The sequence below is a fragment of the Eublepharis macularius genome, chromosome 12, assembly GCF_028583425.1.
Source record: "Eublepharis macularius isolate TG4126 chromosome 12, MPM_Emac_v1.0, whole genome shotgun sequence".
NCBI classification, from domain to species: domain Eukaryota; kingdom Metazoa; phylum Chordata; class Lepidosauria; order Squamata; family Eublepharidae; genus Eublepharis; species Eublepharis macularius.
The window spans coordinates 80545282-80561115 of record NC_072801.1 but is presented as its reverse complement, the minus strand read 5'-3'; the positions used below and the strand labels follow the sequence as shown (position 1 = coordinate 80561115).

General features: G+C 59.1%; 1 protein-coding gene across 3 annotated transcripts; it reads left to right on the top strand.

Annotated features, from left to right (window-relative positions):
* Positions 1 to 694: 694 nt before the first annotated feature.
* On the top strand, positions 695 to 13702 carry ACHE (acetylcholinesterase (Cartwright blood group)). 3 transcript variants are annotated; one of them, XM_054995653.1, is made up of 5 exons: positions 701 to 775; positions 6488 to 6617; positions 8272 to 9809; positions 10931 to 11097; positions 12668 to 13702. In XM_054995653.1, exons 3-5 carry the CDS (start codon positions 8272 to 8274, stop codon positions 12790 to 12792), a joined length of 1830 nt encoding a protein of 609 aa, XP_054851628.1. In that variant the 5' UTR covers positions 701 to 775; positions 6488 to 6617; the 3' UTR covers positions 12793 to 13702. The 3 variants fall into 3 exon arrangements, with proteins under 3 accessions (XP_054851627.1, XP_054851628.1, XP_054851629.1); XM_054995652.1 differs by lacking the exon at positions 6488 to 6617 and having other exon boundaries at positions 695 to 775; positions 12668 to 13701; XM_054995654.1 differs by lacking the exons at positions 701 to 775; positions 6488 to 6617 and adding an exon at positions 7809 to 7832 and having other exon boundaries at positions 12668 to 13701.
* The last annotated feature ends 2132 nt before the right edge of the window (positions 13703 to 15834 follow it).

Here is a 15834-nt window from a genome sequence, read left to right as displayed (position 1 = left end):
CAGCCGGCCTGGCGAGGCCGCGCGCAGCGCTGTCCAGCTGGCGGAGGTGCTGGAGTGAGAGCCCGGACGCCTGGGTCCGGGGAGCGCGGGCCGCCGGCCGCCACGAAGGCCTCCGGGGACCGCCAGGCTCTCTGCGCACGCTCAGAGGAACAGCAGGCTGCTCCGCAGCGGCGGAAGGGGATCCAGAGGGATCTGGGGGGAGAGGAGACGTCCCAGCGGCCCCACCGTCGAGGAGATGAACCCGCTGCCTCCGCGGGTGCCAGGGGGTCCCCAGGCCCCGCAGAGCTCCGCGCCGAGCAGACGGGGCGCTAAGCGAGCCTCGGGAGGAACCGGCCCTGCGCTCGGCTGAGGTTGAGGCCGGGGCGCGCTCACGCCGGAGGCTCTCCGGCACAGTCGCCTTCGCCCGCCTCTCCCCGCCGCTTCCCGCAGAGGGCCCGGGCCGTTCCCGGGGGGGACCCTGCGCTTCCCCCGCCCGCCGGCCCCCTTCCCCGATGGAGCGTGGCGCGGGCGGGGGGGGGGAGCTCCCGACGCCGGCCTGGGCGGCCGCCCGATCGCAGGAGGCGGGAGCGCGCCGGCGCTCGTGCGCGGCTCCGCGGCTGGCCACGTGCCGATCTGGCCGCTCCGGCCCCCCCGCCGGCCCGGGGCTGCGGGAGGAGGGGGCCGAGGCTCGCGAGATCTGGCGGCGGAGAGCTGGGCTGGCCGGAGGGCGCTGCTCGCCGAGCCCGGAGTCGGCACTCGCAGCCCCAGCGGCAGCAGCGGCGCCTCCTCGGCGGAGGTAAGGGGCGCGGGGTCCCGCCGGGGAGGGGGGAGGAGACGCCCGCCAAGGGGCGCTTGGGCGGAGGGGGCCGCGCCAGAAGCAGCCGCCGCCCTGTGCCCAGCCCGGCCCCTTCTCGTCGCGCCCTCGGCGGAGGAAGCCCGGGGGAGCCCCCCCCCACCACCCCGCAGCGCGGCTGGAGCGGGGGCGCCGGAGCCAGAGCCCTGCGGCGGCGGCGGCGGCCGGGCGCTCCCTCCAGGCCAGCGGGCGTCTCCCCGTTCGCAGGCCGGCTCTGGCTCAGTCGCCCGGGGAGAGGGAGGGGCCGCCGTCCCCCCTCCTCCCTCGGCCCCCCGCCGTGCTTCTGGTTGGGGCTCGGTGCCCGCCCTGGGCTGTGCCGCCGCCTCGGCCTCTCGGGGAGGGGGGGGTCTGCCTCCCTGGCAGCCGCAGAGGGTCCCGAGGGGATCCCGGCTCGCTCCGCAGGAGGGCTGCAGAGGGGTGAGGCCGGGCAGAAGCCCGGGAGGGTTAGGGTTAGGGTCCCCAGCCTCTCCTCCCCAAGCCCGGGCTCTGCGCCGGCTGAGCGCCCTTCAGGACCAGCCCCTCCCCGGAAGATGGGGGGCGGCCAGCTGATGGAGAAGCACGCGGGGGGAGGCCCACCAGCATCCAACTGCGCAGAGGGGGGGGGTTCCAGTGCAAGCTGCGAGGACGAGCCCCGGCTGCCTTCCACCCCCCTGCGGGGGCCTCTGTGCCGAGCTGATCAGGGCCTGGGGGGGGGCTCCCTTGAACTCGGCGGGCTGGTGGGGTCTGACTCTGCACAGCCCCCCCCTCCATTCCAAGGCGGTTTCCATAGACACCTCAGTCCCTGTTTGCAAACACAGCAGCTGCAGTGGATCAAAGGGAGGGGGAGGGCTCTTTAAGGCCGGGAGGGGGGCAGGGGATTCCTGGGAACATCCCAGGGAGCCAGGCCCTGTTCCACACCTGCCCCGGCTCACCACAGGCCACTCCCTGCGCTGCGCTCCTCTTTTGTGCCCCTGCTCCACCCACCCACAGCCTCGCCCTGTTCTTGCCCCCCGTCCCCATGGGGTCCTCTGCAGCCTGTCCACCTCCCATTACTGCCAATGCCCCCTCCCTGCTGGCTTTGCAGTAGCCCCCCACACACACACCTTTCTCCCTCATCCCGTCACAAGAACAGCTGAGCTGAACTAGACTCGCAGCCCCCCTCACCCAGCAGCCTGCTTCACCCCGTTGCCACATGCAGGGCCACGGGGGCCGAGGCCTCCCCCTCGCATTGCAATGGGCCTTCCGAGGTGTGCGGTATCTGACTGCGGAGGGTCCGGCTGACCCTTCTCGTTCCTGGCCTGCCTCTCCTGGATTGAGCTGGTCGGCCCACTTAAAGCTGCCTGCCAGTCAAGCCCCAAAGAGGCCACGGGGGGGGGGGGGGGCTCTGCCATGACGGGAAGGGGACATCCCCACCTTCTGCAGGCTTCCCCCACTCACCCCCACCCTCACCAGGAAAGCTCTCAGAACAGAGGGGAGGCGGGAGGGCTGCCCTCTGTCCCAGAGTGGGCACCAGCCGGCCCCGAGGGGCACGTCTCTCCTGCTGGCGCACACACACACCCATGCACCCATGCGCCAAAGCCTGCTTTCAAATAACAACAGTGCATCCGTACACCGCTCTTCTAGACAGTTTCATTCCTACTCAAGAGTGGTGACACGGCCAGTGTTGTTACTGTCCCCACAAAGCAGTTGGGGACTAGCTGACCCAAGGCCGCCTGTTGAGCTCATGGCAGGAGTGGAAGACGAACCAGCAGATTCACAGATTCACAGCCTGACCACTTCAGGGACCAGGAGCTCCTCAGGGGTGGGGCTGCCCTCAAGAAGACCCTGTCTGGGCACCTGACGACTTGCTCTCAGCCCAGAGACAGACTTCTTAGCCTGCCCTCCTGTGGGTTGATCCAAAAAACTCAAGAGCTACAAGCGGAGCTTCCAAAGACAGCTGCAGAGCGAAGCCCTGAAGGGCGGTATATAAATCAAATATTATTATTATCCATATTATAAGCCATGGATGTGTCTAGCCTCTCCCCCAGAAGGCCCGTTGGTTCCAAATGGAGTCTAGAATTTTCCGGAAGTGTGAATCGAGTTCCACCTTCCTAGGCCTAAGCCAGGCACAAAACCAGACCCCTTCCTCTTTCGGCCTTGGCACCGGCAGAAACTGAGCGGGTGTCTGGCCTGCCCATCCCCACATCTGCAGGGGGCTGCCACTCAGGAGGCCTGCCGGCACAGGGCCACGTTGCACAGTACAGCCACCTGGTGCCCGCTCGAGATTCTCCTGTTTGGCAGCATTCTGGGGTCAGAAGCGCTGGTGCTGTGTGCCTTCCTCTTGCCTTGTGCTTTCCATCCAGGCCTTTGGAAGTGCTGGCAGTCCCTCCCCGTTTACTGTCATCGACAGAAATCCTAAGAAGCGATCGCCACTGGACCGGCGAGGGTGCCCGTGTATTAACAGAATATAGCCACACTTTGAGCCAAGGAAGAGCAGGTTCGCTGACCAGAAACGGTTACGCCACTGGGCCTCTTGACTGATTTCAGTTTATTTAGGCAGAGAGAAACAAAACACACCCTAACCCTTTGGCACCCCACAGGGAAGACCCAAGAGCAGGTTTCTTCCTTGGCCAGCCACCCCCTCAATTGGCCCTGGGTTGCAGATCCCAGACTGGCAAAGGCCTGGAGGAACTCCACGGGGCCTCCTCCACGGAGAGCGAGGGCTTCCCTGGGCAGGAGCAGAGGCTAAAACAGAGTCTTTTTCAACAGCGCAATTCAACAGCACTTGGAGCAGACCGCCAGAGTCCCCTCCAAGTCCGCCAGTGCCTCTGAAAGATCCTCCAGTTCAGGGGCCCAATACTTGGCAGAGAGCAGGACAGCCAAGGGGCTTTCTCCTGCAGCCCTCTGGGTTCCCCAGCGTTACCGCTCTAAGTTGAGGGCAGGCGAAGGGCAAGGGGGTGGAGAACCTGGAGAGGTGGGGATGGTCAGAGGACGACCGTGCAATGGCAGAGGGCCCTGAACACGGGGAGGGGGGGCGGCAGCAGCTCTGGAATGCAGCGCCAGCCGTGCAACCTCTCGATGCCAAAGATCAAATCGTAGCTTCTTACTTCACTGTTACTCCCCACTTCTCTCTCCCATGGGGACCCAAAGTGGCTTACAACATCGTCCCCTTTTCCATTTTAACTCCTGCCAACAACCCTGCGAGGAAGGCTGAGCTGAGGGCGACTGGCCCAAGATCACCCAGTGAGCTTCCGTGGCAGAGTGGGGATTCGAACCTGGGCCTCCCACCTCCTAGTCCAACACACTAACCACTAGGCTACATAGCTTCCCGTGGCGACTCTTCGGGTGACTCTGCTTTCTGTTGAGTCAGACGGCTTTTGCTCCGGAGCTCCTTCCCGCCTCCTCAGGCCAGCAGCAGCAGCAGCAGCTCTCCAGGGTCTCCGTCTCACTGCCGACCCCTCTGCTCCCTGCGAGACCCTTTCCTGCAGATGCTTCCCGGGGCTGGACCCAAGAATGTCGGCCTGCAAAGGAAGAGCTCTGCCAGCGCCTCCTGGGCCCTCTTGGCAGGGAGCCCGCGCTCTGGCCCACAATGTCATTCCCCCACGATTTATTTATTTTTCAAGCCTGAAGTAACAAAAACCTGGGAGGGACTGCAAACATTGCTGGAGGAATGGATTAGCATACAGTGTGGTCTTAATGACAAAGGAGTGGAAAATAGTACACGGAAATTCAGGGCAGGAACATGCAAGACCCAAGAAAGGCAGATGTATCGAGGGGCGGGAGCAGCATTGCCCAGGAGCCTTCCAAGGCTTGTGGGTGGAGGGGAGCCTCCCCAAGGGCTCCGAAAGGCAGGAACGGGGGCCGAGTGTTGCCCACCAAGGACTGCCCTTGGCTGGGGATCCCGTGCGGTCCTGCGCTCCATTATCCGTCCCCGCCCAGCTTGTCGTGAGCAGGCCCCAGGGCAGCCTGAAGGAGACCCGATCTGGAGCCACCAAGGGCTTCAGTGGAGAGCCCCCAGCCGGGCCCCGAGGCTGTGTGGGGCGCCTGCCCCAGGCACCAGGCACCGGCAGGGGCTCCGGGGAAGGTGCCCTCGGGTGGCCTCCTTCGGCCTTTGGCCCAGTTCCAATCTAAGCAGGAGGGAGGGGGTTGTTTCCAGGCTCTTTTCTGTGCAAGAGGAGCCCTGGCACTCGGATGTCGAGGGGTGCCAAGGATCAGATGAGATTTCTGCTTGCTGAGGGGGGAGGGCGGCAATTGCTTCCGGCCGGGGGGTTTCCTAACAGGCGCATGACGAGCGATGGTGACAGGGATCTTGGCTCCCTCCCTCCCTCCCTCATCCGTGTGCCCTTCCCCCATTACGGGGGGGGGGGACTGTGGATCTCCACCTGCAGCTGCCCGTGGCTGCCTCCATGCCGCCTTCTCGGGGTCATCTACCACAATGCAGCCCTCCAGACGAGCTGGTTCGGAGACTCCCACCACACTCTTTAGACCCTCCACTAATGTGTAGACTTGTTTGCCCCTTGCCCTTCTCCCCAGTGGAGACCCAAAGCGGCTTAGATCATTTGCCGTTCTGTCCCGAGGCTGAGAGAGGGTAGCTCTTCCCAGATCCGCCAGGGAGCTTCCACGGCAACCTGGACCTCCCAGACTTTCCTCTGACACACTAACCACTACCCCGTGCTGTCTCTTTGCATGGCATACAGCACACAGCGGGCCGCGGGTATCTTACCAATGCCACACAAGCAGCAGTAAAACCAGTGCTCCCCCCACCCTCCGGCCCAGATCTCGAGGCCCCTGCTGAATGCGCAGGATTCTCACACACCGCCAGCGACTCCCGCAAATGCCACGGGGCCTGGTCAGAAGCCCACACACACCCTGCTGGTCTATTTTGGACCCAGGTTATTTTAATCAGCAGACAGCTGCTGGGCAAACATCTGAGAATGGAAATCAGATCTGAATGTTTCCCCACTCCCATAGCCAAGTGGGGGGGGGGCTCTGCTCCACTTCCCCCCCCCCACTGACATAGCAGGACCATCCACATCCCAGGGCGATGTGAGCAAGCCCAGCAGGAGAAGAGAGGCCCCTGCCCGTGCTGCACCCCTGACCCCCTGCACCGGTCTGGCTGAAGGGCCAGCTGCAGGCAGGCAGAGGAGGGAGAGCCATTCCCCCCACCCCCACCCCCACCCTGAGCCAGGCCGCCTTGCGTGGAAGGTCTTGCCTGAACCACTCTGGACGTTCACACCACACAAACGTCCCAGCAGAAGACTGGCGTGGTGGGACCCTGTGGAGGCAGCTCAAGCTCAGCTTTCTTAGAAAGGATCCAGGCTTTGGTTGGGGGGAGGGTAGCCGTGGGGAATGCCCATGGGGGGGCAGGATGCAGCAGAGGCCCACACACCCCGCTCTAGCAAGGGGTCGGGTGGAGGACGAAGTCTGACTGGGAGACCCAGCAGAGCCCAAGTGTGAGGGCAGAGGCAGTTCTGCTATCAAAGGGTCCCACCCCGTTGCAGATCCAGAAGCCCCCAAGCCACGCTCAAGTCCAACAACAGAGGGGCTGGGATTCAAGCCTGCCCAGAAGCCACTTTATCTCAGCAGGTGTGCGAGCACTCTGCGCATTCTCAGAGGCACGCTTCTCTCTTGCCAGGACGGGACACAGCTTAAGTGGGACTCTCCACTGCTTACGCAATCCCTTTATTGACACAATAGATTCCAAGGAAGCCCTGGCCATGGGGGCCTCCCCCACTCCAGCAGACAAGGAGGCGGGAAATTGGCTGTTCCACCCTCTGGCCCGGACCCTCATCAACTCGGACCTTCACGATATCGCTTCTTGAATAAAGTAGGCTCAAGAATTTCCTTTTAGTTTCCAAATCTGCAAACGGGCATTTGCTTCTTGTTATTTCACCTTTGCTCTCACTGTTCCAACCTACAAAAAGATAATTCATGAATAAATGGCTTCATGCCCAGAATAAATCCACAAACGGGCCAAATGGTATGAAACAAGCGTTCTTTCAAAAAGCGCCGTTCAGTGCTCAGAGGTATCTTACGTCATGCTTTCAAATGAAACTATAAGCACCTGAGGTTGACATAATTGTGCGTGTATAATCGTGCATACCCTAAAACCCCTGAATCTCTCGGATTTGGGTTTCTGAAAATGCTTTGGTCAGAATCTTAGAAATTGCATTTTACCTTTTAAATTTAAGATAGATAGAACAAGGGATTACGTCAGTTTTTGGGATTTCTAATTTTATCGACATATGCTAGTGTTTTCATATCATTGTGAGTCTTTTGTATTTAATCATTTCAAGAGTGATTAGACTGCTTTTAAATAAAAATCTTAAAAGATAACACTGAGTGATCATTGGCTGGGATACAAGATTTTCACTTGACACGCTGAATAAATAAACTTCTGACCTTTCTTCAGTCTGAGGGCTGATTACCTGTTAGAGAATGTTTATTAGAGAAAAGAAGAATCTCAGTACAGCCCTGCGTGGCTGAGCAGTTAAGGTGTTGCTTTGGAGCAGAATTTAATTCATTGGGCACCCAAGGTGGCTTTCATGATTCTCTTCTCTATTTTATCTGCACAACTACCCTGTGAGGTAGGTTAGGCTGAGAGGGTGTGACTGGCCCAAGGTCACCCGGTGAGTTTCCCTGGCGGAGACGGGCTTTCAACCAGGGCCTCACAGATCCTAGTCGGACACTCTCTAACCACTTCACCACGCTGTCTCTCTTACTTTCCAACCGCCTGTGGTAAAGTACATGCTTCCCCCCCCAAGTGGGGTAAAAGCCCCTAAGGGTGCTGCTGGCAGGTGGCCGCGAGGCTCCCTGGTGCCCGCCCCTCCCCCAGAACGCACTGGGCTCCTCCCAGAGGGCTACGCATGGCCTTTGGGCCCCAAGCCCCCCCTGCCCCGTTTGAAGCCAAGAGGTCTTTGGTGGGAGCTTAAGAGGAAAGCAGGAGGAACAGGCAGGGAAGCAGAAGGGCTGCCTGCCACAGGGGTGGGCTCTCTTGCGGGGGGGGGGGACAAAAATGGAGGCACGCTGCAAAGGAGACAAGGTCAGTACAAACCACGCCAAAGCCTGAAGCTGCTTGGAAGTTCTGGTGCCAGTACTTCCAGACAGCCCCCCCCCCAGCCGTTTGACTCCTCTGTCACCCACATGCTCAGAGACCTTACCTGTCCCTCCCCAATATTAAGGGCTGGCCCCTGGCACTGAGAGCTGCTGTAAGCCCTGCCAGAAAGGTCTGCCTCCTTTTCAAGCCAGGACTGCTGGCCTCCCCACCCCCTGCGAGACTGGGAGACTTCTTCTCCTGTCTGAATCGGGCTGATAAGGGCTGGGCTGGGCTGACGGGGGCCGGAGGTCCCTTATCAGGCGGGAAGGAGGGGGTGGGCCAGGCCCAGAAGGCACAGCAGCCAGCAAGTGGCCACCAGGGCAAGGGAGGGCCAATGGCTTGGCAGAGGCCTCTGGTGACTACGTCTCCTCCCTTTCCCTTACAGATGCCCCAGAATCAAGGCAGCGCAATGCCCAAAGGCTGGTCCTGGGTGCAGAACCACCACCGCCACCTCCTCCTCCTCTCCTTAGCTGTGGCTGTGTCTGCCCAGAGCGACGAGCTGACAGTGAACACTCAGGCAGGACGGCTCCGGGGCACCCGGATGGCGGTCCTTGATAGCCACGTCTCTGCATTCTTGGGCATTCCCTTTGCCGAGCCCCCAGTGGGCAGGCTGCGGTTCCTGCGCCCTGAACCAAAAAAACCATGGAGTGGCATTCGGGAGGCCTCCTCATACCAACATGCCTGCTACCAGTTTGTGGACAAGATGTACCCGGGCTTCCATGGCACGGAAATGTGGAACCCCAACCAGGAAATGAGTGAGGACTGCCTCTACCTGAACATCTGGGTCCCATCGCCACGCCCCAAGAACGCCACCGTCCTGGTCTGGATCTACGGGGGTGGCTTCTACAGCGGGTCTTCCTCGTTGGATGTCTACGACGGCCGATTCCTGACTTACACAGAGAATGTTGTCTTGGTCTCTCTTAGCTACCGCGTTGGTGCTTTTGGATTCCTGGCCCTCCTAGAGAGCCCGGAGGCTCCTGGCAACGTGGGACTCTTAGACCAGCGTCTAGCCCTGCAGTGGATCCAAAACAACATCCACTCCTTTGGGGGCAATCCAAAACTGATCACCATTTTTGGAGAGAGTGCCGGGGCTGCTTCTGTTGGGATGCATCTCCTTTCTGCCCAAAGCCGGGACCTCTTCAAGCGTGCAATTTTGCAAAGTGGGACCCCCAATGGGCCGTGGGCCACGATCACTCCGGCGGAGAGCCGGCGCCGTGCCACCCACCTGGCCAAGCTGGTGGGCTGCCATTCCACCAACGATTCTGAGATGGTGAGCTGCCTGCGGACCAAAGAGCCCCAGGAGCTGATCGACAAGGAGTGGCTTGTCCTGCCCTACGACAGCGTCTTCCGCTTCTCCTTTGTGCCGGTCATTGATGGGGATTTTTTCCCTGACACTGCCGAGGCCATGCTCAACACCAGGAATTTCAAGGAGACCCAGATCCTGCTCGGAGTGGTGAAAGATGAGGGCAGCTACTTCCTCCTTTACGGGGCACCCGGCTTCAGCAAAGACAACGACAGCCTCATCAGCCGGGAGGACTTCCTGGACGGCGTGCGAATTGGGGTGCCTCAGGCCAATGAGATCGCAGCGGAGGCTGTGGTGCTGCAGTACACTGACTGGAAGGACGAGAACAACCGCGAGAAGAACCGCGAGGCCATGGACGACATCGTGGGGGACCACAACGTCATCTGCCCCGTCATGCACTTTGCCGCACGCTACGCCGAGCATGGTAATAAAGTCTACGCCTACCTCTTCGACCATCGAGCCTCCAACCTCATCTGGCCACTGTGGATGGGTGTCCCCCATGGCTACGAAATCGAATTTGTCTTTGGCTTGCCACTGAACAGCAGCCTCAACTACACTGAAGAAGAGAAAGAATTAAGCCGGCGGATGATGCGCTACTGGGCCAACTTTGCCCGCACAGGGTATGATGGGGGAGGGGACAGGGGGAAAGGAAGGCATCTGGAGGCACAGGTGATAACAACCACAACCACCACCGCAACAACAGAGTGCTTCTATACCACCCTTCTGGACAGATGAGGGCCACAGAGCAGTGAATAAAATGTTATCCCCACAACATAGCTGGGGAGCTGGGCTGAGAGCAGGGGCTGCCCCAAGGCCACTGGGACAGTTGGGGGGAGTTGAACCCGCAGAGTGTGGGCCAGCCACTTAGCCATGTGCTACAGCAGCTCTCAGAAAGAAACAGGCACAGAAGGGAAGCGTAAGGACAGGGCCCTGTGTGCGTGTGCGTGCGTGCACGCGCATGCGCCCATGAACATATGTGCTCACATGACTGTCAGGAACATGTATTTATACTCATGTAACATCAGACTGTCGGGAACATGTATTTATACTCCCAATTTGAAAAGCTGACCATATTCCTAGTCATTGGTGTCAGTTGGCTAAATGGGTTATTCTTTTTAAAGTGTCCTACATTTGGGCCAGTTAGTTCTTAATAACATTTCTTTAACTTTTTCTAGCAAAAAGATTTTTGTTTTATAAGCACCCATCAAAAATCATTTTTAAAAATGAAAATGGATCAAGAATCCTGCGAGTTAGTGAAGGTGAGGAGAGAAATGTTGCAATTAAACTACAAAACAAAACATTAAAATCCCCCGTTTCGCTTCCACTCTCTCCTCTCTCTCCCTGCACGGGTAGCTGAGGACAGGGAAAGGGCTGCGTGACAGCTGGACAGCAGTGGCTGGTGGCACTGGACTCTGGCGGCTGGACTTCTGAGTGGGCTCCTTGGAGGGTCTCTCAGTGGGTGAAAGGGGGTTGTGCATTCCAGGCCATAGGCAGCAGCTGGGAGCCCATTTTGGGGTGCCGGGGCTGTTGATCCCAAAACAAGGGACATACAGTGGGGCCTAGAAGAGGAGGAAATGCCTGGAGGTTTTTTGCCCTTTGCATGTTGGTGGGGCACCCTTTCCACCCTGCTTGCCAGTCAGGCCCCCAAACCTCAGCAGCCAGGAAGCAAGACCAGCGACAGAGAGGGGCCAAGGCGCCGCCTTCCATGCATCTATGACTCACCCTCTTCCTCTCCACACAGGGACCCCACAGAGCCCTCAGAGAAAGGGCAAGTGTGGCCCCCCTACACCATGTCGGAGCAAAAGTATGTCAAACTGAACACGCAGCCGCTGGTGGTGGACCGCAGCCTCCGTGCCCAGATCTGCGCCTTCTGGAACCGGTTCCTTCCCAAACTGCTCAACGTGACAGGTGGGTCAAAACCTCATGAAGAGTGGGGCGGACTGGGAAAAGCAAACCCAGCGGCCTGCCAGGATTTGGCGGGCCGGTTCCTACCAACTTTCTCCTCAGCGTGCTTCATGGGCCCCTACAGCCCCTGCCCGCCGCCCCCAAAGTTGCTCCCTACATGCCCATCGACGACTACCTCTTCCGGCTTTGGTGAAGGGTTTTGTCACAGGAAAACTGACCTTTTGCCCCCCACCCTACAGAAGGCACTGTATAGTACCCCCCCTCCACCACAGTAGGGTTGAAGGACATTGGTGCCTGGATCTTTTAAGTAAATGTTAGGCGGCCCTTCCAGCCTCCCCACCCAGCATTTAATGCCTCGTTTTCTTCTCCCTTGTAGACTCTGCCGGGCCTTGCACTCACTCTGGTTGGGGCTCCAGCCCACCCACCGCCCCATTTCTCCCCCTCCTCCTCCTTCCATGGTATCTTCTGTCCTGAGCTCCTTGTGGGCTGAATCCAGGAGAGGAATGAGCTACATTTGCTGGAGTGGGGGGGGGGGGTCGTCCCAGCTGCAGCACAAATCAGGGTGGCGGGGGTACTTCTGCGCCAGGAAGCCAGGGGGGAGCGTCAATGGCAGGGAGAGCCCGGGGGGGGGCGGAGGCAGGCAAGCCTCTGCGCACAACAGTGGAAACAGTCCGACCAGAATGCTCCTTTTGAAATCAGAGGAACGTTCTTGGGGATGAGCTCTCGAATCAGACTGATAAGTTTACAAGGCAGCTGAGTCTAAACTGGCCGCATCGGTCCTTCGAAAGCCCTCCAGTCCAACGGCATCCGCACATGGGGATTTAGGAAGCAGTTTGAACGGGCCGATTATACGGTTGCGTATCAGCAAGAAGCCAATGCGAGCCAGGAGTATCTGCCTGACCTTTTGTCGTCCCAGAATCATTTTGGTCGTAACTTTGGCACAGGGTAGAACGGCCAGCTTCCCCCTCCATCCAGTAACGACCTTATTCTACCTGTTGGTCCTTTCCAGGCAGAGCTGCCAGGCATGCAGCCGGGGCCGCCCCCTGCTCCCCTCCCCGCTGAGCTCCTCTGAGCAGCTCCTCCTGATAGCAAGAAACCCCACCTCTGCGGGCAAGGCAGCTGGAGGCCCTGGCCGTGAGGGAAAGCCCCTGGGCCAGACAATGCTCCGCACAGGGCCTCCCAAGGTGAAGAGGGGAGAGTGGCTTGCCTCGGAGCCCCCCCCCCCCGAAGCCAGCACGCCTTGTCTTGCCCTCTCGGCCAGCCCAGCTCTCTCTTGCATCCCTTCTGCTGCTTTCTAACCATCTCTGGGGCCTCCCCATTCCTTCAGTGCAGCTCTCTCCTTGACTGATCCCCCCCCCCAAAGCCATTATTACCCATGCCATGGCAGCCCACAGGCCTGAATTGCCACCCTTGGGCCTCGAGGGGGGCTTCTCCAGAGCCCGTCGGGAGCTCCAGCCCCTCCGCGGCCCTGCTGCGGCCTTCTGCTTCCTAACTGGCTTCTCTCCTTCTGTTTCCTGCCCTCGGCCACCTGCTCTGCTCTGCATCTGCGCCTCTGCCCTGTCTGCCTGCCCAGATAACATTGAGGAGGCCGAGAGGCAGTGGAAAGTGGAGTTCCACCGCTGGAGTTCCTACATGATGCACTGGAAGAACCAGTTCGACCACTACTACAGCAAACAGGAGCGCTGCTCAGAGCTGTGAGAGGGGAGCGGAGGGCGGATGTGCCTGCCACCTTGTCCTGAGTGGCCCCAGGCCACAGATCCCACTAGCCACCCTGTTCAAAGCAGCCCAACCAAGAACAAAAGGGCACCTGGTCTAGCCAGAACACGAGCCTTCAGCGAAGCTGCCAGCCCTCCACGCCCAGGGCTCAGACCACACGTCCAGGCAGATGCGAGCAGCCCTGCCCACCAAACTGGCCTCCACTCCCTCTAGCCAAGCAGTCACCAGTCGGGGGCGGGGCCATCCCTCTTCCAAAGGTCAAGGCCCACTTCCAGCCCCTCTGCCCACAAATGCAACCCATCCGCTACCCAATTCCACCCCCCCCCCAGCACCAGGACTTCCCGATCCAAATGTAGCACTTCGACCTCCTCACCAGACTCCTTGCTGTCGTGTTCATTTCAAGGGAACAGTAAATCTGTCTCTATTAACCTCTCTCTCTAGTACTACACCTATAGTGGATGGGATAGAGAGCCAAGGAGCTGCCTCCCGGCTCCTCCCAGACACCATCCTCTGTGGCTCCCCAGTCCAACGTTGCTTCCACGTGATCCACGCACGCCGCACCCAAACATGCCCCTGAACTGCCCCCTCCCCTGCCAACCACCTTGTCCAGAAAGACCTGGCCGGCTCCTAGGGCCGCAGCCACGCCTGCGCTCCACGGTTCCCTGGCAGCCACCACTAGAATGTACCTTCTGCTGCGTGGTCCAGCTGGCCCCTGGAAGGCCGCATGCACACCCTCCCGGTGGACCTGCAGCCACCCCGTTTGGGGGAGTGATCGACACCAACGGGCGCTCTGCTCTGCTCCCCTCCCCCGATCTGCTCCTCCTCCTCTGCCTGCATGGCAATTGTGTGTAGATCTCCAAGCTGTGTGTGAACTCCTACATTCAATAAAGAGAATTCCGCCTCCGTGGTGTCGTGGTGTGGAGGGGGAGGGGGCTTCTTCTGGGGTTGAAGGGCAACAGTTCCTGCTGGGGAGGGTGCCAGAGCAGATCCAGGCAGCTGTTTTCCAAGTGCTGGAACCTGCAGGGCGCCTGTACTGCCCTCCCAAAAGGCAAGTAGAGTGTTGCCATCACCACCACCCCCCGCCCCCCGCTGCTCCCCTGATCTTTGGCACTGGCCCAAAAGGACGCCGAGGCTCAATGCAGACGACCACGCACTCTCAGGCATACTCTGCTAAGTGGCCATCCGGACTCAGCCCAACACCCCATGGCAAGAGCTCTGTGGACCCAGAAGGCGGAGGGCCTGTCTTAAGGCTGGGCAAGGCAGGAAAGAGACTGTGCAGCGGCTGGCTCTGGCGGAACCGGCATCCTTTGGAATGACGATCAAGGCGGCGTAGCAGAGCATGCTCAGAGCGCTCCTCCATCAGCACGTAGCAATCACAACCAGCCAGTTGCAACAGTTGGGCTGGAGGATGCCAGGCTCAGCGAGGCTCAGCACTGGCAAGCGCGGCAGCCTGTTGGGCACGGCAGGGGACTCCTCCCTTCTTAGCAGCAGAAGTGGGGGACACTGCAGCACCCTGGGGGTCTCCAGGCCAGCACCAACCCAAGGGCCTTTAATCCCACTGTGGCCCCAGCTCCATCCGCGAGGCCTGTGCCATTCCTTCCCGCCCATAATGCAAGGAGACTCCTGCGTAGGCCCCGGGGCCTCAGCAGCGCAGTCCCAAGCATAGAGGGGAAAGGGAAGGCTCAAATCCTGCCGCAGAAATGAGGTTTCGAGGCCGCATAAATGACCGTGCACTGGAGCAGCTGGTCACAAAGGGGCTCGAGGTCTAGTCTGAGATACGCAAGGGATTACATGGACTGGGAACCTGACTGCTGGGATATATACCAGAAAGAAAGAAAGAAAGAAAGAAAGAGAGAGAGAGAGAGAGAGAGAGAGAGAGAGAGAGAGAGAGAGAGAGAGAGAGAGAGAGAGAGAAAGAAAGAAAGAAAGAAAGAAAGAAAGAAAGAAAGAAAGAAAGAAAGAAAGAAAGAAAGAAAGAAAGAAAGAAAGAAAGAAAGAAAGAAAGAAAGGTCCTGCAGGGGGCAGCATGCTCTAGCTAGACAGGACTGCTGGGGGGGGGCGGGCGGAAGCAGCCTCTGTTTAAAGAGGCGTTTCCTTCCAGAACTCTCCACAGAGTCTCTGGCTCTCCAACTAGCCAGGCAGCTGGGCTTATCTCTCCTCTTTCCTATCCAGTTTTGTCAGTTTTAACAATAAAGCTTTTGTCACCTCAGTTCGGTGCCTGACTGCGGCCAAGTCACGATGCCAACAGTGACTGCAATGCTATTAAGCTCAGCATTCACGACACCCGGAAGCCGCCCCCAAAGTCCAAGGCCATCACTTCTGACTTCAAAAGGAGGAACTTGCTAAAATGAGGGGACTAGTCAGGAGGAAGTTAGAAGGGTGGATTAAGAGAGTCAAGCTCCTCCGGGATGCTTGGACGTCATTCAAAATCCTGTTAACAGAGACAGATAAAATGTACACCTCAACTCTGAAAAGGTACCACGAAGTCTAAACTAAATGAACAATCTGAGTCAAGGAAGCAATAAAGTGCAGAAAGGCTCCCTTTAAAAAATGAAACGAGACGAGCAGAGGGCAAGATGGGATCTGGCAAAAGAAGGGCGACGCTCACAATTGGGAACGGGAAGAGGATGTCAGGGCCATCAAGACAAACAAGGAACAGGGAACTGGCCGGGGAGGCGGGGAGGCCTTCCGAGACGAGAAAGGAATAAAATGATTGCTAAAGGAAGGTGGGGGGGATGGCAGAGACGCTGAACGGCTTCTTGGTATCACTGGGAAGTGTGGGGCAAATTCCCACGCCAGAGCCAACGTCCTCAAGAAGGGACTCTGAAGAACTGCGTCACACGGAGGCAACGAGAGATGAAGTTCCACAACAAATTCCAACCCAGCAGGGCTCCAGGTCCAGGTGGCATGCGACCACGGGCTGTCAAGGCACTCAGGCGTGGAAGTGTTGCTATACTAAACGTTATTGCTCAATTCAGGCTCTGTACAGATCACTGGAGAGTAGAAAATGCTACACTGGTTTTT